Below are 24,688 nucleotides of genomic sequence, written 5' to 3' on the forward strand. Positions count from 1 at the left end.
AAATTCAAACAATGTTATTATTTTATAATTTCTTATTTTAAATAATGATTTTGTGATTGTAATTAAGATTTTTTTTTTATTAAAAGTGATATTTTATACGGTTATTTTATTTATTCCACTCTAGATGATCATTTTGACAACGCGGAGATAAAATGCAACTATCACAAAATATGTTTATCTACTTACATGATTCATCATTACGTAATTCTTTATATACGTATATTATCATAAAACGACGCGAAAATAGGAAGTTAATTAGCAGAAGCTTTAATAAAATGGCAGAGCCATTTTACAGAATTTTTACAGAAACCTACCTAAGTAGATATACCTAGGTATACTATCTATAAAGAAACTTTACCTCTAATTTTTTTTTAATGCTGGCTAATACCTACTGAAATCCAATATAATATATTTATTATATTCATAAAGCGAAACGGTTAACAGATTTATTTTTTAAACATACTAATTGAGCGATTAAGTACCTTTATCGTATAATAACTGATAAGATATGATATTACGAATAAGGATGATCTGAAAAACATTTGATTGAATTTATTTTTGTTGTATACACATATTATTATTTTCTTAAGAGTGAAAAAATAAAGCACGATAGAATTAATTAATCTAATTATGGATACTGCGTCTGAAAGTGCAGTGATCCTTCGAAACAATTCAAGAAGTATTAGAAGGTATGTTTTTTTAAGAAAATATAACATAAATCAATAAGTATTTACATTGTACCAGTATTGGAAATTAAAGACGTTTTTAACAGCTATCGACTAGATTTAAGGAGGAATATTGAATAGTTTCTTTATTAACTTTATTAATTATTATCAAATTGTTTGTAACAACCAACGTCTTTTTGTCCAACGTGATAATATTATCTTGTCATTGACATTTTTTTTAAATGGCGGGAAAATATGAATTGCGATTTTTTTAAAGTAAAATATATTAAATTATAGACCGGGAGATACTGACACAAAATTTCGAGTCATTTGTAACAAGGATGGCGGTTCTACAGGGGTCTTAGTACGCAATGACAAAAAGAAAAATGATGGTGTGAACGCTGGTACCGGTGGCTTAGTCACGTGGGCGTTTGTCGAACTCGTCGGAAAAATAGCGAAAGTCAAACGATTTGTAACACAAAAATTTTAGAATTTACCGATAGCCCATAAAAAAGTAGTAGGCGGTAGTGTCATGCCATACTTTTCCGGTGTGACTTACAGCCCGCCATACCGATGCGAATGTGTTGATTTAAATAAAACAATCATTCAACCATTTGTACCAGGCTAACTTTTGCACAGGTAACTATCGTCGTGCAGCCATTTACGAAAATCGCCATGCCATACTTTTCGGACGATTCCAAATGGTCGCCATACCGCCGAAAATCTGCAAAAAATTTTTATTTCGCCAAACTTTTTGTACCAGTATTGCATTTGGATTTTTGGAGAGTATTTGATAAAATGTGACCATTATTATATTTGCCATACTTCTAGTAGGGGGAAAAAGTGCTGTCATACTTGAAAACTTAATTTATTATTAATTTATATAAGTGAAGATTTCCAACACATAGATCTTTGAAATTTTGTATTTATATTTGTTGATCCTCAAACTTACAGGAAAAATAAGTGCCATACTGTTACAAATCGTTTGACTTTCGCTATTTTCCGACGAGTTCGACTAACGCCCACGCGACTAAGCCGCCGGTACCAGCGTTCACGCCATCGTTTTTCTTTTTGTCATTGCGTACTAAGACCCCTGTAGAACCGCCATCCTGTTACAAATGACTCGAAATTTTGTGTCAGTATCTCCCGGTCTATTAAGAAATATTAGATTTTGGTTTGCAGAAAGTTTAATTTTTCTCGAAATTAGGAGGCAGGCGCTATGTAGGTAAAATATTTTTTTGGTTCTATATAATACGAAACGAAATTTAAAGTTATGTTTTTAATTTGTTTTTTTTTTAGTCTATTCTCTTTCAATTTAGGAAACTTCATCATTTATTAAGCAGTAATTAGCGGTAAAGAGTCGTTCCTGTGAGCGGCTGTTATTAATTTTGTTAATTCTTTAACAGATGGCGTCCAGGTTCCCTTATGAATTTAATGACAAAAAACAACAAAAGTGACTCAGTTTTACAATCTTTAAATACTGATAAGGAAAAGGTAAACATGAGTTTTTTCTGTTTTGCCTATGATTTCAACCAAATACATCTCAACAGTTCTGATGTTTCAACCAAATACCTACCTGCATCTTATACCTAATATCATAACCTGTTCTGCTGTTTTGTGCTTTTGTTTTTATACCATAAATCCCGAAAATTTCATTTATTGTTTTATTAATTTTAGTTCGGAAAGAAATTTATGAGATCTAAATCTCTAAATAGCCAATGGAGCACTGTTGTGACAATCGTTCTGATCGAAGCCAAAAATATTTCCACATTAATCGATGATGGAACACCTCGTAGCCTTTATTGTAAATTAAGGTAAATATTTGTGTAAAATAATTATTTATTAGATACGATTTTAAAAATTATATCAATAATTACCTTTTACTAAGGGTGCACTCACACACATCAGTCACCGTCAAGTCACCGATGACTGATCGGTGACGGTTTGTGTACGTATCCACAAACACCAGTCACCGTCATGTTGTCCGTCAGTCACGTCGCCGGTTTGACTGAATCATTGAACACATACATCAGGTTAGTCAGTGATTAGACGTGTGTCACGCTAGAGAACATGTAGCAATTATTGACGGTAGCACGACGCTGACTGAACTGAGACGTGACGGCACCGGGTGAGTGGGGATAAAAGTATGATACATGTATGGAAAGATTATTTGACGTGCCTGACCGGTGACGTCACTGATAGATTTCGTGCCGGCGACTGTCGTGTGGGAACAGAGTCATACTAGAACTATTGATACATATTTTTTTTTAATCCTGTCCGGTGACGTGCCGTGACGGTGACTGATGTGTGTGAGTGCACCCTTAATCGGAGATTGTTAAGCAGCTTTGTTTTATCTTCAATTTGAACTTGACAACTTAATTTCTTATATCGTTTATCATCAATCCAATTGCATATTTATTTTTTTAAACAAAGATTGCTCTTTGAACATTTCTCTGCTTTTATTCGAGATGATAGAGTAGTCAAAAAAATAAATACCTAATTGTTTTTTACGAAGCCGAATCGAAATAGCAGCATTTAACTACAGTACCCACCCAGTATATTGGAAAATATTTTTTTAATAATATTTAATGACTCTATCTAATTTAATAGATTTTAAATTCTTCATGTTTGAATCATAATCGGTAATTATTTAATTAATTTTAAGAAATAACTTATTTACTATTTCTCGTTAAAAAAAGCCTACGGACCTATAGTGACTATGAGGATAAAAATAGTTTTTTAAGTTGTGGCTCATCGCTCAATCTCTCCTGTTATAAAATGAGTTAAGATGCTGTTCCCGGAAGCTTGACCTAAATTGTAACAAAGCGTCATTGTCTCGAAAGACGTTGTTAGGTTAGGTTAGAATAAAACTTCAATTTACTAACTGCCTACGTTACTATTTCTAAATAAAAATGTAAGAGAACAGTTGAATAACATAAGTCTAGCCGGTCTTTGTTTTACTGTTATTTTATATTAGAACTAGCTGTTGCCCGCAGCTTCGCCTGCGTGGAAAAGATAAATTTTCATGGTACAAACTTTCATCCCCTATTTGATCCCCTTGGGGGATGAATTTTCTAAAATCCTTTCTTAGGGGACGCCTACGTTATGACATCTACCTGCATGCCAAATTTCAGCCCGATACGTCCAGTGGTTTGTGGTATATCAGTCACCTTTGAGTTTTATATATATAGATTATATTTAAATGTTTACGTGTATATATTTAAATACACAGATTGGGTTTAGAGACATATAAATCGAAAAGCTCTCCAAACATAGAGCATCCGGAATGGAGGGAAACGTTAAAAATGCATCTGTACCACGACCATTTATTACATATCTCATTACTGGATCGCAGCAAACAGAAGAATTCTTTTGGCAGGTATGGGCTATGTTATCATCGATGTAATATTTTCAGAGACGATGTAGTATTTGAATATGTTCTGTTAGAGAGTACTTAGTAAAAGTTGATCACGTCACGTGCACTGTGCGTTATTGTATGTGTAATACCTATGCTAGCTTGCAAATTCATCGTAAGGATGGGAAGAGTAAAGATTTGATCTTTTTGTTTATCACGATTTTACCCAAAAACTATTCGACCGATTTCAGAAATAATTTTATCAATCGAAAGTACATTTTTACCTTTTAAACAGGATATAGGCTATTTTTATTCCTTGTCAACCCGAAAGAAGTTGTAACTATCGGGTTATTATGTTATCAATTAGTTTGAATATAATTAGACCTAAATTGAAATTAAAACATGAAACCTTAATGTACAAGAGAATTGGTGTTAATTGAATACTGTGGACTTTAGTATATAGTTTCATATTTCTATAATTCATAAAATTCAATTAATAGAGAATACATTACCTCTGTTGTTTATGAATAAAGTTAACCTTATCATGAACTGTGCTCCTAATTATTATAAAATGAATAAATGATCATGCCTAATAATGACGATGATCTTATTGTAAAAGTATTGCGGAAATAAAAAGACCATAATTTTATACATATTTAATTATTTATGAATAGAACTAGTCATTCACCACAATTTGTTTATATTATTAAATTTTATCGCTTGTTAGCTGTTAACATTTATTCAGGTTAGTTAACAATAAATGTATTGTATACTTTGAAAGTACAGATATCTTTATTGCAGTCAAGATAGTGTTTATCGTATTTTGCCCAATGATACTCAATTGTACTATTGTTTCAAGCTTGTGACATTTTTAGTTGTGTATTAGATTTATCAAATTTGGAAAAGGAAAGAACTCATGAGCTTTGGATGGACTTAGACGATGGACCGGGGAAAGTTCATTTGTCCATAACAATGTGTACTGTGCGCTCTGTGGGGGGACCTAGTGAATGTATGTGTAACTTCAACAGTTATAAAGATAAATATGTGAGTATTATTTTATGTTATAGAGTTAGTGAGTGAGTAGCTAACATTTTTTAATAGCTACAAATAACAGCTGCAATACTGCTGAATATTCTGCATATGCATATATAGGAAGTCTAGTAGATGTAGCTCTATGTTTTTTTTTAATTATTTTACCTTGATAATACAATACAATGTTCGTATAAAGAAAGGTACTTAATATTTAACGAAATATTTCTAAATAAATAAAAGACGTTAAATAAAAAAAAAAAAAACATTACTGTAGAAAACTTTACTTTAATAAAAAGTTTTGATTATTAAAATTTGTTAATAAATTAATAAAAAACGATTACTTCGTATATCCTTTGAGATATTGTGTATTTACAATTTCAGAAATTTTCCAATATGGACACAGATTTAAATGAAATAGGAGTGCTACATGTAAAAGTTATCGGAGCTCGAGGGTTAGGTTCTAAACCTAGTGCCTATTGCACACTACAGCTAGATAATCAAAAGGTGCAGACACACAAAGCTGGCACCAATGTGGAAATTGTATGGAACAGGTGTTATATATTGTAAGTAATTTTTTCTTACTGTTGTTTTCGTAGGTATGTGTTAGTCAGAATCTTGGTCAGAATAGATATATAAGTAACAAGCAAATTGAAATTAAATTACAAAAAAATCTTTATTTATTCGGAACTGTGTGATAAAATTGTATTAGCTACGCGCTTAATATAAAAAATATATAACTTGCAAAGGAAAAAATTTAAAAATTGTTTTTTTTTTGTATAACTATTACTTACAATAAATAACATTATCATAATTAGGTAGGTATTATCAGACCAGCTGCTCTTCTTATAGTACCTTCTTATAGCTTACCGCCCGCGGCTTCGCCCGCTTTGTCTAAAACCTAATAAATTATATACTAAAACCTTCCTCTTGAATCACTCTATCTATTAAAAAAACCGCATTAAAATCCGTTGCGTAGTTTTAAAGATTTAAGCATACAAAGGGACATAGGGACAGAGAAAGCGACTTTGTTTTATACTATGTAGTGATAGTGATAAGGTACCTAAGTACCAACCAAATGTTTACCTTGACCGTTATTTTATATATTAGGTTACAAATTATGTTGCCGAGAGCAACAACACTATAATATAGTTATAAATAGAAATATACATAATTTCTCATTTGATACCAAGGTGAATTTCTAAAAATATGTTTATCATATGAACCATGACCTTAATATTCTTAGAATCAATATAAGAAGGTTTAATTTCGTGTTGATTACATTCATGAATTGGATTTTTAATATCATAAGTAATTAGTTTTTATTAATTATGAAATGATTACGCCTTGAAAGATTATATCATAAACTAGATAATAGATATGATCGTAATAACTCTAAGATTTAAAACTTATCAGCATTTGCATTAATAATGTCATTACAATACATATTTTTTATAATATAATAATGATTTAAAAACATATTTTAAGGTTATTTTTATATATTATCAAAGTAGGTAATATTTTAATTTGTTTTGAGAAATTAGATAAAACGCGGTCACATTTTATTCATAAAGTCATTTAGAAAATATTTTCTTGTCACTAAGTATTATATCTGGTTATTAGTAATTACTTTAAAAGATATTATTTTCACTCGTAATTTTTTTTGTATCGATTGATAGATAGTAATTGAACTTTGAAAGGAATTAAGATTTATTTTATATTAGATAGTATAGATACTAGTTAGTTATATATAGATAGGCATTTCCAGGTAGATATTTTGAATGATTTCTCCTTCGATTAAATCAATTCATCAATTTAAATTTGAGGTTTATTAGCCAGAAATAAATAATTTATTCGAACTTTAATATTATGTACTCAAAGAAAAGTGCCAATCGCTTTATAAAAGCATATAATAGTTAATTCTTTTCTTAATTATATATTATGTTAACTAATTTAAATTTTTTTAACATGTTAACATATTTCTTTTCAAATTATTTAATGTCAATTAGTCGAGTATGTAAAAAGCTCTCTAAATGAATTTATTTTGAAGATCTCTAAAACAAACAAGTCGAATATAAGTTCAAAAATCTTACAGCAAAGTGCAAGACGTAACATCAACTCTAGACCTAAAAGTGTACGAGAGTTCAATAGCCAATGCGCTCCTCAACGAGCCCTTAGGCAAGGTCTCGATCCCTTTGTTGCGAGTTTCGAATGAGAAACGATGGTACGCGCTAAAGGATCGGAATAAACGGAATAGTGCTAGAGGCCACTTCCCTAGGGTGTTGTTGCAAATGGATCTAGTGTTTCATCCTGTACGTATTGGAATCTATGTGTGTTGTGTTTGTGGAACGTTAAATAACTGATTAGTGCATACATCGTTGAGGAGTGGTTCGCGTTCTAATCTCTTTTCATGATTCTAATATTTCGAAGTTTTTTTTATATATTTAAGTAATAAGTATTTAACTTAACACAATCTCAAACTTAAAACTTTTATTAATATAAACATTTCTAATGCTTATAATATGTACTTATTTACCTACCTATTTTTTAAAGTTTAAATTGCATTATTTTTATTAAGTATACATATAAAGCTCGCTTAAAGCTTAGGTTGAAGCAATTTTCTTGTATACCTTGCATGTACAATATTTTACTACAGAACTACATACTTAACCATTTGTAGGTCGAAGTTTTCTAATAATGAAGAATAAAAACTTAGTTAACAAATAGCACTTTTGATTTATTTTTACATTAAAGGTGAAAGCGACGATAAAACTGTTCCAACCCAAAGAAGAAAAACACATAAAGAAGGGCATAAAATTTGATATAGCACTCCTTTATAGCAACGTTGTGTTCGTGTCCAATGTGTTCAATGCGCTGAGTGATGTCAATGAGTTTTATAAGTAAGTTATTTCATTTTAGTTGTCTAATTATTATTATAATGTATTATATCTCTCCTTAATACATGGAGATTGATGCCAAGGAAGATACCCGGTCCTTTGGAACGCTAACACGGTGATAGAGATCCACTCAGAGGCCCTGTTGAGAACTGTTTGTTGTTTATAAATATTCTATTGTAATGCATAAAAATGTTGTATGCAATTGTACCAAAAATAAATATACAATACACTTTATTGAATACAAACATAATAGAAAATATAAAGGAAAACTTATAAGCGATTTCTATTAGTTAACTCTAGGTAAAGGAATTTTCCGCAAAGCTGGTTTTCTATATTTTGTATTGACTGTGTTCATAAAAAAGGCTATACGTTAAAAAATATTACAACAAAGCATTTGCTAAATGCTATCTGTTACTGTTAAACATTTGAATGGGTTAGCGTATTAATGCTAATTCTAAAAAAATGTGTTAATTTTTAGGCGGGTTTTTGAATGGGACGACCAAGAATTTTCCTTCTTTGTACTTTTGGGCTGGATGATATTCTGCTATTATATACAAATTTGGCTGATACCGCTTTTACTATTGCTGCCTTTTGCTTGGCATTGGCTCTGGAATCGACATCAAGGTATTATATTTTAAATTAGGTAAAATTACGAAAGTTAAACATTAAAATAAAATAATACATTCGTTTTTTCAGGAAATTTAGCTGCGGCCCGTGAAATCATATCAGAGGATGATGTCGATGCCAATAATAATAATGTTAAGGTAGGAACCTAATTAATCATTATAACCTTTTATAAATTAATAGTTCATATTATATTTGTTATTTTTAAAGAAATTTTTTAGTAACCATGGTTATTGTTGGATAACTACATATTGTTATTATTTTAGTGTTTACAAATATCGACAAATCCAAAAGGATGTGTCTTTTGTAATCAAAATTTACCACAAACAAATAAAATAGTTAAAATATATATAAAAAAAACCCATATGCACAGGACGAAAGCGACAAAGGTCTAATTAGTCGCTTGAAAATCAACGAGCTTCAACATGTGACTATCACGGTCACTAGCGGCATTGAGATGATCGCTTCGTATGCTGAAAGGGCTTACAAGTCAGTTTGTAGACTTTATTTTTGCCTAACCTATGAATTAATGTTTTAAAATGTTTTAGTTTCGCTGTAGGTACATGAAAATTGAGTCAAATCGGATAATGCATTTATGTAGAGACTACCACACATTGTAGACCGTTATATCCTGAAAATTAGGATCTACTTCTTTAATACATATTTAAACTTTTACTTTTGTCTCTTACCAACTCTACAAGTAGCTCTTAGCTGGTGAAGAATTTCTGAAAATTGGTTCAGTAGTTACTTAGGTTCAATAGCTTTTGTGTCCTGCCAGACCAAGACATTTTTTTTTCTTCGTCTCCACCGGGAATCGAACCCTCAGTGCTACGCTCACGCGTCAACCACTATAGGTATCTACCAAGGAGGCGATCATACTAGCACATGGATGTTTTAATATACTTTTCTTCCATTTCAGTTTAATAAGTTTCAAAGTGCCATTCATAAGTTACGTAACAATGATTCTTCTAATTATCGCCTCTATCGGACTCTACATAATTCCATTCAACTATATCATGATGTCATTTGGTAAGATGTATTTTGATATATATTCTTTTAACAATCGCTCTTATTTTTACAATATACCCAGAAAACTGTAGAGAAGGATATAATAAATAGATATATATTTCTAAAGGCCATTTTATTCTTGTCTCAAAGCTTAGATATAGTTTACTTATATTATCGTTTGTTTTATTTAAATTAAAAAATTATATTGATTAGTGATGTTACATTATTTTGTGTAATGTGTACTTTTAACTTGTGTTGTAACGGACATGTCGTGGATTCGACGCCTGTTAGGGCCTTTTATAAAGTGGAAGTCTTCTACAACTGCTCTTACATTGTATGTATAACATAATGTTTAAAATTATTTTTTTGTTACAGGGATATTTAAATTCACAAGGAAATATATAAACCCAAATCGAGTGTTAAATAATGATTTATTGGACTTCTTCTCAAGAATACCAGACGATGCGATATTGGTATACAATACAATTATACTTATAAATTATAATCAATTTTAAATAATCACGTATAATATAATTAATATAATAAATTTGTTTTACAGAAAGATTGGAAGGAATTACACGTACCAAAACCTAACGAAGAAGTGAATACTAAGTATCTGGCAAGATCCGTCAGCACCTCAATTTGAGGCAAAGCACAGGCGTACTATGATATTCATACATTTTATATAAATACAGTTAAATTACCTACAATCACATTTTATTACATCTACAGTAACCATACACGTTGCGTCCCTAAATAAAATTGAGCAATTGTTCACCACTAAATAGTTAAATTCGTTATTTTAATATCACAGTGATACTTAAAGGTACTTGTACAAAACTTGAAGTTCACTTGTACTACTAGCATTACTAGTTACGAATAACGGACAAACAGTAGGAAATAACAGTATTAAATAGCAGCTATTCGACAGTTATTCTACGTTACTTTTTTAATGTAGGTACAAAAATTTGTTCGAGAAGAAACTATTCCGAAACAGCTGCTAATAAAGAAATACATTCCCTAAACATGAACCATTGTTATTTTATGAACCTATTTACAACTATGTATTTAAAGATTTAAACAAAAATGCAGTGCAGCAGTGACAGTCAGGAAGATATTACTAGCTAGCTGGTTGAATATATACGAAAATTGACTGCTAGAGTCATTACTTTAATACAACCGTTATTTTTGAAGACCATAAAACGCTTAACACTATGACGATAACGTTATTCTGAAAAGTCACTAAACATAACGATCACTGACATTACATGACATTATGACATTACAGCGCAGTAACAGATAAAAAAGTAACAGGTGAAATAACAGTGATATAACAGTGAACATATTATCACATGTAGCAGCGTGTATGGTTGACAGTTCACAGTTCGCACTAGAAGTGGCATCCGTTCGATTCCTCTATGGCACTACGGAATGTAGGAAGGGAATGAACTTCGTATAAATGCAGGCACAGTGATGCACGCGGTTTGTACTATCGTCGCTTTGCGGAGTCTGACCGGGTGAGGTTAGGCTCGGGGACTTTCAGCTCGCGCCATTGTTTCTGAAAAAAAAAAACCAAAATGTTATAACAAATATTTGTATATTTGTTTTATTTATATAATAAATGTAGTCATTACACACCTAATAGTAAGTTAATACTGTGTAGAATTAAATTTAACGTAGATATACTAATAGGATTGCCGCTCTGTTTTTTTGGCTTTTTACAGCAAAAGCGCATAACTATTATGTTTTTATTAATTTCATTTCTTAATTTACTTATTAGCGAATGCATAAATCAATGAGGATGTATGGTATATTCTACGCGATTTATTAACATAATAGTTTTGTCAAACTACTGCTAATATCGTATATTTCTATTATTGTATGAGTGTGTAATCTAAAAATTAACGTAGAGTCTACGACTGTTATTAGTTTGTCGCTTGTGAACATGATTTTTCGCGTAATTTCCAGATAAAGTATTTACATCTTCAAATATTACGTGAGTAAGGGCTATAATTAATAACCTGTGGGTTAAACCAATAAATATTCTTTACCAATTTTACGTAATGTAATGCAAAATTTGTTCATATTGAACAAATTCGTGATCATTTGGGTGAAATAGTACTAGTTGGGTTACACTACTTGATTGGATCATATAATATGCTGTTTATCTTCATATTAAACGAAAAGTAATGAAGAATTAATTACTTTTCGAATGATACGCTAATTTTTACATGTATTTTTAATTTTAAACTGTTTTTTAATTACTTACTGCAATTATCTATTAGGAATGGTCTAGACTAATTGAATTTAACGACAACATTCCACATTTATATAGATAGTGGTAAATGTTAAAAATATATTATGACGATTCAAAGAAGTTAGATTAGAAGAAGTCTAATTGAATGTTTGAGTTTGATAATAGAGTTAATGAATAAATAATGTATTTCTTACCAGCATCTGATTATCCGGAACTCGCGATATAAAATCTAATATATCGTTGTTAGGAACTCTCCCAGGATTGAGAAACTTACGACCGTACTTATATAGACCTGAAACAATTTTTTCGTTATTTCTTATAAGAAAAAAGAAAAAAGAGAACAAAACAAAACAAGTCAAGGATGTATGACCTAATAATGTGATTCTATGAAACTGGCGAAATTCAACATTAATTTATGAGAGACGGTATCTTTTTAACATTTTGACCAACCTTAAAGTTATGAAATTCTAATGAAAAATATTATAAGGCGATTAACACACGGCACCGCGCACCGCGGCGGTTGGCAGTGAAACTCTACGAGGAACGGACCATTCGACCGCGCGGTCGGGCGGTGTATGTGTGTTTGGTATCAACGGATTTAATAGAAGCCAATGCAACTTGAGAACCGCTTCACCGCCAACCGCGGCGGCACGCGGCACCGTGTGTTAATCGCCTAATTTGTAGAAGGTCACAACACGTTACTCAATATTAAAATATGCGTATTTTCGATCAATTTAATGGAATTATGAATAACAGTTGCATATTAAAAGCATTTAAATAAATTATATTCATGAGCGTAGTTTATGTTTGTAAAGTTGTTAATAATTACTTACCAAATGCCATAAACATATAATTGGCTGGTATGAGGTAGAAAGCTATTGATAATCCCACGAGGGCGAGCATAATTAAATAACTTAAGTACGGCACGCTGAAGTTCACCAAACTATAAAAGAAAATAATTTTAATAACAATACAATATATATATGTACACATATTATTAAAAAAAATAACGACGATATCGTTATGTTTCCGGATCTTTAATAATACTATTTAAATTTTTCATTTAAATAGTATTATTAAAGACATCAACAATCAAAAACAATTATTGCTCTACAATACGACAATATACCTTTTGCTTTCAACAAAATATGTACTTCACTACAAGTATTTCATAGCAACGGAGACAAGTGCAGGAAAAGTATAAATGATTATGGGGGCAATGAACTTGTAAGTTGAACTTGAAAGTTGTGAGTAGAAAAATTTAAAAGCATTTTAGGAACTTACTTATGCAGCCTCTCAAGGAGAGATACGATATAATCGATTCCGGTCTTAATGGTTATTGTGAGATCCTGTAACTCGGAAATCCGCGTTTTTATCGTCTTGTCATCCTGGAAAGAAATGTTTTGTTTGAATACAATGATATTACAATCAATTGTTATAAATTATAATGCTATGTTGGGTATTACTTGCTACATAGAGTCAATTTATTCTGTATCAGATGTATCAGAGTAAAGAATTACTTGATATCTAGATAAGACAATAGTCAACTATATTACAGTAGCTAGCATATATATATATACGGAGAAGAATATGGACGAGAGGATGTTGTTTATAAGAAACATAGGAAAATAATAATATTATAAATAATATTGATGTAAGTATATAAAAAATACACCTAACATCTGATAAATTGGAATATATTAATTAGAATAATTTTATAAGAAAATTGTTTTACATAATTCATGTATACGAAAACAACTATTATACCTATTAATATACACACGTATTTAATAACTTATCCCACGACATAAAATATCGTCATTGCAGTTATTATGACGTCCGTAGGTGCTAACAAGTAACCGTGAGTCGCTATTTCTGTTCCACGTAATTGTATGAGTCATTTATGTTTTTTATTTTTCTTATAAATAAAATGCGCAAAACTTGAAACTTTATGGGCAGGTTTTAGCAGTTAATTATAGGAAATTACATATTAATTGGGTAATTGTAGTGACCGCAGCCTTGGTGCAACAGTTAATATGCTATTTAAAATGCTCATACTATAACCGTTACAGTAGAGAGGTTATATATTCGGTCTCTATTAGAAATTACAAAAAATTTCGTCTTACAGAATTAGGCTGCCTGATAATGATACCTACTCCTCTACAATATGCACGAGATTGTTAAGGTAATGACTCCATAAAGTTTGATTTTGAGTTACTTACTATTTCAACTTTTCGTCGTACAATTATGAATCAGATATTTTCAACTAACCTTGGTTATAACAAAACTTGCTTATTAGCATATAGAATAATAATACTTACAAATTTTTACTAGTTTGTTTTCAGAAATTCTAGCATTCTTAAAAATATCAGCCACATAATAGCATTCTTAAAAATATCAGCCATATAATAGCCACAGAAAAAAAAATGTGGGCTGCAATTTATTTAATCGAAATTGATTTATGTACTCTTGTTAATATCGTAACAAGACGCAAAATTTAAAATGATTCAAAATATTCAAACAAATATTATATCTAAATAATTAACGACAATGTTTTTTGTTACTAAAATTATCATTGAGCACCTTTTTCATGAAAATGTAATGTTTACTGTTTTTTAATGTTTCAGAGTTTTTTTTTTAGTAAGTATTGAATTGAATTCAAAACGATTGAAAGACAATGGATGCACTTTAATGGCATTATTATGTATTTGTGCCGGAAATACATACAATTACATATTGTGTTTAATTACCTTTTGTGTCTCTACTTCCTCGTCTGATTCATCGTCTTCAGACTGATTTAAGGGAACGACGACGTTGTTATCTGTAACAATATTATACAATAAGAAATTACATTGTAAATGATTAAAAAAAGGAAAGGTAATTTTGATTCCAATATACGACATGGCAAATCAATAAAAACACATGTTAAATAAGGATATAATGTTGATATAGAAATACAGTACCTACAGTATTTTATCACTATATCTACTATTATGACCCATATTTAGTTTACCCATATTACTAAAATCTAGAGACAGTTATAAGGATAGCTCAATCTTAACGAAAAAAAAAAAAAATGAATTAATGAACATAAATAGGCTGATAAAAATATTGTACACATATCCTTACTTCTATGTACGAGCCAGTAGTGTATAAAAGGCAAGAGAAGCAACAAGGGCGTCATCCAAAGCCTGAAGAAATACCAAAATATCAGCCAGCCGCCGAGCGCCATCGCTGACAGCTCCTGGTTCTCCCATTCGAATACTCGTCTGGAAATGGTGTATATTTTAATTTTTGTTTATATAAGTTTTGGAGATAAGGATACGCCTTAATATAATTAAATTAAAGTCATAATATATTCCTATTTAAAAATAAAATGAAAAACAATAAGTTTTTTAAAGTTTAGCAATATTTTTGTTATGTTGATATTTTGATATCAGACAGCAGTTTAATAAATTGTTCATGCTACAGGAAATATTGTGAACTAACACAACGTTTTCGGTAGCTTAAAGTTAAATTTAATTACTTACTTAAAATGTTCGTTTCCTGTCCGAAAAACTTTAAATATATTTTTTATAAATATTAAATTACTATAAATAAGTGGAATGTCAAATTTAGGTGATTTTTGTATGTATTTCGTTTCCTTCGGCCTGAACAATCTCATTGACGCTTTTACCTGAAAAGAATAATCAGAATTAATTTTAATTTAAATCAAATTATTATTTTATTAAAATATTAAGTATCTATATTTTTTGTATAATTTTTATAATTCCCACGCTAGCTAAAGCTTCTAATAAATGTTAATACATATTCTGTTCTAGAATTATTAATAAAAAATCAAGACTATTCTAAGAATTGCGTCATGCGTGTAATGTTTGTTCCTAACATTGAAAAAACTTTGTTTAAGTTGCGATGAGAAATAGCAGAGAGTAATTATAATGTAAATTGTAATTTTAAACATTTAAATTAATGCCATTTTAGTCAAGAATATAATATAATTTTTCATAATAAAATCCTTGCAAATGTGAAACAATCATTAAAATTGAAATTCTTTTATTTTCGTAATTACCTCACATACAGTATTAATACCTTAATAAACTTCGAAAGTTGAATTGTCCCGCCTCGTGATCGATTTTTTTCTATTCTTTAACTACTAACTACTACTACTACTATTTAATTAACTACTGTAAATTATGCTTACCGGATTCCATACAACGGACATCTCCAACAATATCCTAGGGCAGTTGCCCCTCGCGCTGGCCTTCTTCGAACTATTCTTCAGAGCGTACCATCGCTTCTCATTATTCTGTATCCTCAACAAAGGTATAGATATCCTCCCCAGCATCTCACCTTTCATTGACTGAATTAATGATTCCTCATATACAGCTATATCTACCGTTGATGTGATGTCGTTTATTGAACTAAAAAAAACATAAATTACAATTAATTTCGCTGATTGCATATATTTTGAAAAAAAAAAGTACTTTATAAAAACAAACTAATTGATTATTTAATTATATTCATTTAAGGATTTGGGTCAAACGATCCATGTATTTGTTAAAATAAATTAAAAAGTACAACATGGTTTTACATAAATTACACTGTGTTGCTAAACATTTTAAAAACATTTACACAATAATTGTGAAACAGACCTATGTTAAAATAATATACATAGTGTATAACGTAATGTCTGGTTGAAAGAATAGTCGACTGTTATGAGACCACTATTCAACCGAGGTATATATGTCGAAGAGATTAATAAATTAGTAGAATAAATATTAACAAATACTTTACATATTTTTTAATATTGTTTGATTAACCTTATCTACACCATTGAGAATCTAAGATTAGCGAGCCTGTATCCAGAAATGCTTAAAACCAGCCTCTGTCGGCAACCGGTATTAGCAGCAGAATATAACATGGATCATAAATATGAGATACTACGACAGTAAAATTATAACATTTAACACTTACAATACATAGTTCTTGTCCCAATTAGGTTCAGAAGTGCTCTTAATCGTATGTGTTTGTACTCTTGCATTGTCCAGCTCCAATATACAGTATGCATTGACACTGCCGCTCAGGGTGAGAGCGCACAAGCCTTTTGCTCCGTACAGAGTTACTGATAGCTGGCCGACATCATTCCAATTATCCGTGACACGGTACCATGACTACAACAAAAATAATTCATTTAGATTATATAATTTTTGATTTAGTACAGTCTCAGCTCTACATATTATAAAATAAATTTCTCTGCCACGTTCCTAATAAAACTCTTTATATATTTTGTCCTAAATTCACAATAATATGAATCATATATGATCAGAAATTAGAGCTACTTTTAGAGAAAAGAATCATAATAGGTAATATAGTCTTTAATTTTCAAAAGTGCCGACATTGTTCGAACAAAAAAACTTCACCATATAATACCGTAATATTCTTCACCATATAATTGATGAACATACCTACATAATATGTACATAGAAAAATAGAAAATGCTTAGTTTTAAATTATAGTCAAATGAATCATGATCATGGTAACCTGCGTTCAGTTGTTACATAGAGTTTTTGTTCTATCCTGATTCATGACTTATTTAACTGAAGTTCCGAAAAAAAAACGATGGAAGTTCTCGATTCATAGTGCATTCGAGTCTGAATTTTATTAACTAAAAGAAGAATAAACAGATGCATATTTATAGTCCGCCATGGGGATGCGAGCGTGTAAATATTCTTCAAGAAGGTAACTAACTACCTATAATCTATATAATAAACTTAAAGAGGTTCTGTTTATTCTTAAGACTGTACATGCATGAATATGTAAACAAAGCACTTGTTTAAGCAAATGTACCTCAAGAACCTTTGTAAATATTATAACAACTTATAAGTAAAATAACATCGTATATCTACTAGTAAGTAGATATACTAGACATACATAAATGCCTTGCTAATGAATTTGCATTTAAATCAATTTTCAGGTTCCGTATAGTTTAATGTAATCTTCACATATATCAATTAAAATGTGACTCAAAAATAAATAGTTTAAAAGTTAAAAATGTGTTTTCAGCTAGGTACGTCTACTGCTTTATAATAGTAAGAACTTACCCCAGTTTTTTTGGTACCCATTTTAAAAATTATATTATATAAAAACAAGATACAATTTATAAAAGTTATGATCCCACGATCATATGTGAGAGACTGACTGTTAGTGACTGTGACAAAAAAAAAGATATTTATTGTGAAAATTTTCAAGTGCGAAACTAACAAGGACATTTTTACTGTAGGTACTACACGGAACGGTAATCTTTGTGCAATAAATTTATTAAATTATTCACTAAAATATGTGAAAATAAAATACGGTAGATATAATAATAAACGAATGGCATGTTACGTAATTATTATATAAATATAGGTAGGTATATAGTTTTAGCTCAGAGAACTACTAATAGAGGAATATTATGTTATTATGTCTGTAAGTTGGTAAATAATATTTTATGTACACCAAATAATTTAACAATAAATGTAAAGAAATTCAATTTATTCATTAAATATTATTGGACATAGGTTTATTTTGTGTGTAAAAAACTTCTTTTAACTAGAATTTGGCCCTCTTTCAACTTACAAATTTAATTCAAAATTTGTACACATCAACGAACGGTGACAATACAATAATTTCTTAGTGATTATGAAAAAATAAATACTTAGTGCTTAAAAATATTTTTAACTTTAAGTTGACTCTATCATAAGCGTGTTTTTTATAAGTAAACTATGCTTAAGATTCTTCACTTATGTCTATTAGTATTTGTTCTAAAGTCTCATAAAAACCTATTTACGCAGTAAATAAGTTTATAATGATTGATGGCAAAATTTCCTGTAATCATTTTGTTTTTGACAACAAAGGAATTACTTTGTATGGAACTAGCTGCCCCGATAGATGTTGTTTGTTGATTCCTCATTGCCCCTTTTTAGATGATTAGAACCTTCCTTATGCATTAACACAAAAATTAAATTAAAAATTAGCCGAATTGGTAGAGCGATTCATTTCTATTATCATCTATTATATAGAATTTTCCTAATTTATTTAAGCACATGGAGCTAACAGTTATCCACACATATCATGCAATTCGAAGAATATTTATTAAAATTAGGTACCTATAGTCTGTCCACTATAAGAATTGCTTTTTGACAGCTCGACGGGTGAGACCAGAAGTGATGTTCAAAAGATTATCGATTGTGATACCATTTCAATTATAAATTCAAAATATTATCATAAATCGAATCAGGTACGTAAATAATAATTACAACGTAAACGTACTAATAAGATATGTAATAATAAGACCACATATCTATGCATTGTATGTTAAAACTAAACTAAACTAATATTTTATTATTTATTGGTTTCTATCTTACAATTTGGTTGTCTTTACGTTTAAATTATATGACATAATAGAAGAGTTTTTCTGTATCGGATATATTTTACAGAGTATTTCTATCGATTATTTTAATCTATCGACCCATCATTGAATAATTCTGTGTAGGCATCACTAAGTGGGCGGGACCTGTCCATGAAGTACGATAATTATTTGTATGAAATCTTAACATAGACAATACAATCCTACATGGGCGTGAAGCTGTCAAAAAGCAAATAATATAATGGACAGAGTATACATGTTCTCACAATAGAGCTACTAAATATAACTATTATACCTAAATTATTATGTAACCTTTACATCGTGACTAAGAAGCTAAAGTTACTAAGAATTAGTGCGAATAAAAATTTACACAGTGGAATTTGAACCGCGACTGTGATTTGTAGTTCAAGTGTTAATTAATAGTTATACGAGTTCCTGTGAATACAACTGAGATGTTTATATATTATAATATAACCGTCACATAAAATAATATTTATTTAACTTGAATATTGTTATCAGCAAAAACTACAGTGTGATATTTAAAAGCAAACTGCAAAAGCAGAGATATTAACGTCATTCGGAGGTCAAAAATATTTGATACTTTAAAATTGCCGTGACCTATATTGTTCTTATGTTAAGGATCGAGAAGTTTCTTTTAACTATACATTCTTTTTTGCTTCAAAATTTCAAAAATTACTATTCACATTTAAATTAATTTTCGTTTTACTGATGTTTATTGTGTGTATGTGTGTGTGTGTGTGTACTTACAAATTTATCCTCCGCTGGTGGCTCATGATGAATACCATTGGATGTGGGTATGCTATCCACCGGCTGGATTCTTTCCGTCCCGCTCAGTGTGATCAGCAGATGCAGGGATCCATACCCACACTCCAGCTCCTGCCACAGCTCGTGTGTCCTCTCTTTTTCTAGTTGCGAAAGATCTATGATGCATCTAACAGAAAAAATAATAATTTGTAAACATTGCATGTTCGTTTTTTTTCTGATTCATAGTGTACATACACATGACAATGGTATCTAAGCGAGCTAGTGAGCAAGAAAATATGTACAATATGGTTATGCGCTAATAATATTATTAATTTGATTAAAGCATATTCACTTTACTTTACAACTGTGCATTTTGTATAATGATACTTTGCTTTCATGTTTGTAAAAGAAAACAGGAATATATCAAAGGAATATCTTTAAATCCTTGTGGCAAATAATTATGTTGAGTAAGTTTGGACTTTTACTCTTCTTGAAAATTTATAATAATCAGATTTAAAAATTAATTTATAAAATTCGTGAATGTTCCATAACATTATATATCCGGAGTAGGTATTTATGGCTGCAGAGCGATCGTCATCTCCTACTTAAAGCGCATACATATAAATATTAGGTAGTTATTGTATTGAATAGTTTTGAAGTGGCACTCTACACTACCTTTAAAAAAACTCCTATGAAAAGACATCAACGATGTTCGTCGGTAAACAAAATTCATGAAGTTTTTATGGTAAAAACGGTGGAAATTTTTTATACAGACTTATTATTCTCGTATCCACCAATTTGAAGCGCATTACTGTTAATAATACTTAATTTTCTTATTTCCTATTGTTTTTAGGACGAGCTATGTACCTACCTACTACTGAAAATTGTTATATATGCACTTGAAAAAGTTCCAATTTATTATTGAAGTGAAACTTCTTTAGGCGCGTTGAGAGTAAAATTTCAAAGTCGTGTCATGTCAATACCGTCACGTCAAGGAGTAAAGCGACGATTTTGGTATCTTTGAAGTTTCACATTTGACACGTGGGATCGGCACACACGGTCTTTTTATTTTATTGACGAAAAATAAAATTAGTGTTGCACCAATTGTGATAATATGCTTGATGAAGATGAGGTAAAAATAGTCTTTTAGGTACTTACTTGCCCATAAAAGTTTTCTGTTTCACTTTATGCCATACTTTGATTTGTAGAGAGTTATCTTCATACAGATGCAGGTTGAATCTCTCTCGCCAAATTGGTTTGCATTTGTGGACTTGCTTCGATTTGTGCGACTCGTTACCCAAACTGCAATATATTTGAGAATTAGATTTGATTGAACTTTACCACATACCATATAAACTCTTAATTAATAATACTCGATGGTCCTGTTGTCACTTGTTTTTAAGCATACACCAATAAGGTGCTATGGATTAGTATAACCTTAAAATTTTATCACAGAATACTTAATAGTAGCTAACGCTAATTTTACTTAGGTATATTTGTTAATGTTTTCTGAAGTTTTTCAATTTCTGTATGACAAGTGTTTGGTTAGATGAAAGATAATAAATGATTTCGTTAAGATACATTGAATTTATTATGTTTACTAGCTGTTGCCCGCGACTTCGTCCGCGATTCGGTCGTTTTTCGTCATTCGTCGTTTAAAAAAAATACGTGACACTTTATTTTTGAATGTTCTTAATTGTCTCTTATAAAATTTAACTACATTAAAATTGAATACTCTGATAAGAAAATCTTAAAATCATCGAAAATCATAGACATCGAATATCTGAGGAAAACATGAATGAATGTGATTTAAATTCTACATTTCTTAGTAATTAAAATAATAATCTAAATTAAATGTAGATTAACAGTTTGAGCGCGCCATTATAGAATATGTACCTAAGTAATAAATTACGTTAGTTTAGATAGTAACTTTACTAAAAACACGATGACTTTCTTTCGCGCTCGGTACCACAAACTAAACATGTTTGTGGTACGTGGCCCGCGTCACTTTACCCCCCACGAGTTCCCCTCCGTTGCTATGCGAAAATACATTCGTCGCCCTACTGTAGGAAAAATTGTAATACTGTGGCCTGGGCGTTATAACACGCTCAGGGAATTCCTGAGTGCTGATAGACTTCCGTCTATCGGCATTTATACCAATTTTATATTAATATCACCATCTTGAGGAAAAGCTTCTAATGTCGATTTAAAACGCATATATACGGATTAACCTGATGAATTAACATGTTCTAAAATTGTGAAATGAGTTCAGTTTTAAATTCGAGAAATATTGATTTCTTGTATTCGATTATTCGTCGTAGTCGAATACAAAATATATTTAAAGAAACTTAGGTTGGCCTTCAGGCAAAAGGGATCCTATCAAATGATAAACTTGACCTTGTATCTTAAAAGTAAGAATGAAAGGAGCATCTGATAATTGTTGAGCACCAAAGGATCATTTAAAACGCAATACTATAAGAGCTAATATTGTCTAAGAACTGTTTAGATTGCACATGTTCCTCTAAAACTTAAAAGTAGTGATTTCAAAGGTTCCGGCGTATCTTCAAACGAAAGCCGACTCCTTACTCCACTTTAAAGCATTACAAAAAGAACATACTACGTTAATATCGCCTATACAGAAGATGATCTGTAATCAATTGTGAGGTTATAAGCAAACCCACTTTTATATTATTTTGTCGGACCACACCACCGAATTTGTAGATTGATCTTCTATGTTTACCTCTAAGTCATTAAGACTGTGTCGAAATCTGTCTGCAGTAAGACGGGCCTCTCGCTATTCGTCCGTTTAAAGAGACCAATAGTTTCAATTCTTAATCTTTCATTAAACAAACTTATTAATCGTTCTTGTCTCAAATAATGGTAATATTCGCGTCCCTACTCTAGTCATTGCTTATGCTCATGTTCATCTTCGAGAGATCGAATAATATTATGGTGCACCCTATTATTTGTCAAACGGTCTTCATATTGAGTAAAAGTTTCAGAATTCTCGAGATAAAATATGACGATCGTGATCAGCTGTGAGACGTAATTCCCTCTCAGTGAGGGTTTCGGTCTCACGGGATAGTACAATATGCCATTTGCGATCAGCTGTGAGACGTTATATATACCCTCTCAGTGAAGGTTTCGGTCTCACAGGATAGTATATGCCGTTCGCGGTCAGCTGTGAGCCGCAATTCTCGTTGTGAAGCGGTTTCAGGTTCGGCATAACACATGTTGTTTTCGGTCAATAGTAAGCCTCTTATCTCTAACGATCCTTGAGAACTCTTATTTCTCATTTTCTTAACTTTGCTCGAATTTCGATATATAAAGATTTTTTAGGTGGCACTGATGCGGGTGAATAAAAATTAAGTTAAAACGGACTAAGAGTGTTATAATCTCAATCATCATCATCAATACATATAATAAAATTGTGGAAAAGTGATGTCTGTACAATTAAAATATGTAGAAAAAATTAGCAGGTGTTATTATTATCGAGAAATCGAGAGAAACCATTTTTTTCTCTTAAAAGCTCCCCCCCTAGCACTTCCCGAACTCCGATTGACCGTAATTTATTTTTCCTTACATTTTTATCATATCCTTTTCTAATGGGTTTCATCCTACTGCGATTTTTTTTTGTTTCAAAAATTATCTACCCTGGTGTATAGGTAAATTTTCCACATAAAATGTCCTTTAAATTATGTCGTATTATATTTTTAACCCCCGACGCAAAAAGACTGGTGTTATGTGTTTGACCGCTATGTATTTCTGTGTGTGTGTGTGTGTCTGTCTATGGCACCGTAGCTGGCTAACAGGTAAACCGAATTAGATGCGGTTTTTTTTGTTAGGCAGAATATTTTCCGACGCTGGTTCTTAGATAAAGTGTATCAAAATTGGTTCATCCACTTATTATACCTACATAGGGGTAAAAGTGGGAATGAAAAAAATGAAAGTTATAATTTATTTTTAAAGATCGTCGGGAAGTTTATGAAATTATTTATTCCTTTTTCTATACACTTTTCTTCGTCTCAACGGTTTAGTTACGTGCTCTCTCTCTCTTCAGCCTTTAGTTACGTGCGTGAGACAGGAAAGATCTAATTTGGATTTGTTTCTGGATTTGATAAAAACTGAGTATCGATTAAGCTGATCAGTGGCTACTGGCTACACCATAGATTATTAAAAACATCCGTTTAAGAAAGGAAGGAAATAGAATTTGCTCCTCTCCCCCCCTGGTTCCTAAAAAATAATATGACATAATTTAAAAGAAATTTTACGTAGAATTAGTTAGGCATTTCTTTTTTTATTTTCGATATTATATACTAATCATAATTTTTAATTACAATAATATGTAGTAACTATTTGGTATAGGTTAGGCATTTCATTTCTTGATTTTCTTTAATAATTTGGTACGTAAGTTTTTTAGCTCAGTTTAGTAAGAAATTTTAATAACAATTCTTTTAATTATTTATGGTAGTACAACAGTACAGTATGGTTGTACGTATTTACTCAATAATTGTATGTTAAGTAGTAATTCAGCATGGGCGTAGCCACGGTGGGGCTGGGTGGGGCGCTTACCCTGGCTTTGATCTGGTAGGTACTAATTGTGAAGGGGAGTGGGCGTGGGCGTGGGATTAGGACTGAACGTGGCATATGGCGTGGGAGTGCGAGTGGGCGCGGGAGTGG

At 30.9% G+C, this 24,688-nt stretch overlaps 2 protein-coding genes across 6 annotated transcripts in view; one reads left to right on the forward strand and one right to left on the reverse strand.

Annotated features, from left to right (window-relative positions):
- Nucleotides 1-574: 574 nt before the first annotated feature.
- Nucleotides 575-10,533, forward strand: LOC149489810 (multiple C2 and transmembrane domain-containing protein-like). 2 transcript variants are annotated; one of them, XM_089714595.1, is made up of 14 exons: nt 575-689; nt 2,072-2,159; nt 2,343-2,479; nt 3,898-4,044; nt 4,896-5,064; nt 5,434-5,615; nt 7,145-7,361; nt 7,804-7,949; nt 8,425-8,570; nt 8,643-8,710; nt 8,944-9,059; nt 9,490-9,599; nt 9,954-10,051; nt 10,138-10,533. In XM_089714595.1, the coding sequence occupies exons 1-14, from the start codon at nt 631-633 to the stop codon at nt 10,222-10,224; spliced, it is 1,770 nt and encodes a 589-aa protein (XP_089570721.1). In that variant the 5' UTR covers nt 575-630; the 3' UTR covers nt 10,225-10,533. The 2 variants fall into 2 exon arrangements, 1 of the variants encoding a protein (XP_089570721.1); XR_016318343.1 differs by lacking the exon at nt 8,944-9,059 and having other exon boundaries at nt 10,138-10,230.
- LOC149489811 (multiple C2 and transmembrane domain-containing protein-like) overlaps nt 9,993-24,688 on the reverse strand; it is a 51,536-nt gene continuing 36,840 nt past the window's right edge. For all 4 annotated transcript variants that reach the window (XM_089714591.1, XM_089714590.1, XM_089714592.1 and 1 more), the window contains exons 4-14: nt 21,167-21,310; nt 20,012-20,195; nt 16,810-17,006; nt 16,037-16,256; nt 15,366-15,511; nt 14,965-15,104; nt 14,586-14,656; nt 13,120-13,223; nt 12,669-12,778; nt 12,030-12,127; nt 9,993-11,136 (exon numbers count right to left, since the gene is read on the reverse strand). In XM_089714591.1, the coding sequence (XP_089570717.1) occupies nt 11,068-11,136; nt 12,030-12,127; nt 12,669-12,778; nt 13,120-13,223; nt 14,586-14,656; nt 14,965-15,104; nt 15,366-15,511; nt 16,037-16,256; nt 16,810-17,006; nt 20,012-20,195; nt 21,167-21,310 (1,483 nt within the window). In that variant the 3' untranslated portion in view covers nt 9,993-11,067. The remainder of the gene's footprint in view (nt 11,137-12,029; nt 12,128-12,668; nt 12,779-13,119; nt 13,224-14,585; nt 14,657-14,964; nt 15,105-15,365; nt 15,512-16,036; nt 16,257-16,809; nt 17,007-20,011; nt 20,196-21,166; nt 21,311-24,688) is intronic.

Source organism: Colias philodice, chromosome 3 (genome assembly GCF_061535455.1).
Source record: "Colias philodice isolate Cphi_HAF_F1 chromosome 3, ilColPhil1 Martin Lab GWU primary, whole genome shotgun sequence".
In the NCBI taxonomy this organism is placed as follows: domain Eukaryota; kingdom Metazoa; phylum Arthropoda; class Insecta; order Lepidoptera; family Pieridae; genus Colias; species Colias philodice.

What these genes read in the sequence shown, in the direction of transcription:
- LOC149489810 (XM_089714595.1), top strand. Translation starts at nt 631, where the DNA reads ATGGATACTGCGTCTGAAAGTGCAGTGATCCTTCGAAACAATTCAAGA. An exon ending in TGGAACAGGTGTTATATATT is followed by an intron (nt 5,616 to 7,144) that starts GTAAGTAATTTT and finishes AAAATCTTACAG; the next exon opens with CAAAGTGCAAGACGTAACAT. An exon ending in CTATATCATGATGTCATTTG is followed by an intron (nt 9,600 to 9,953) that starts GTAAGATGTATT and finishes TTTTTGTTACAG; the next exon opens with GGATATTTAAATTCACAAGG.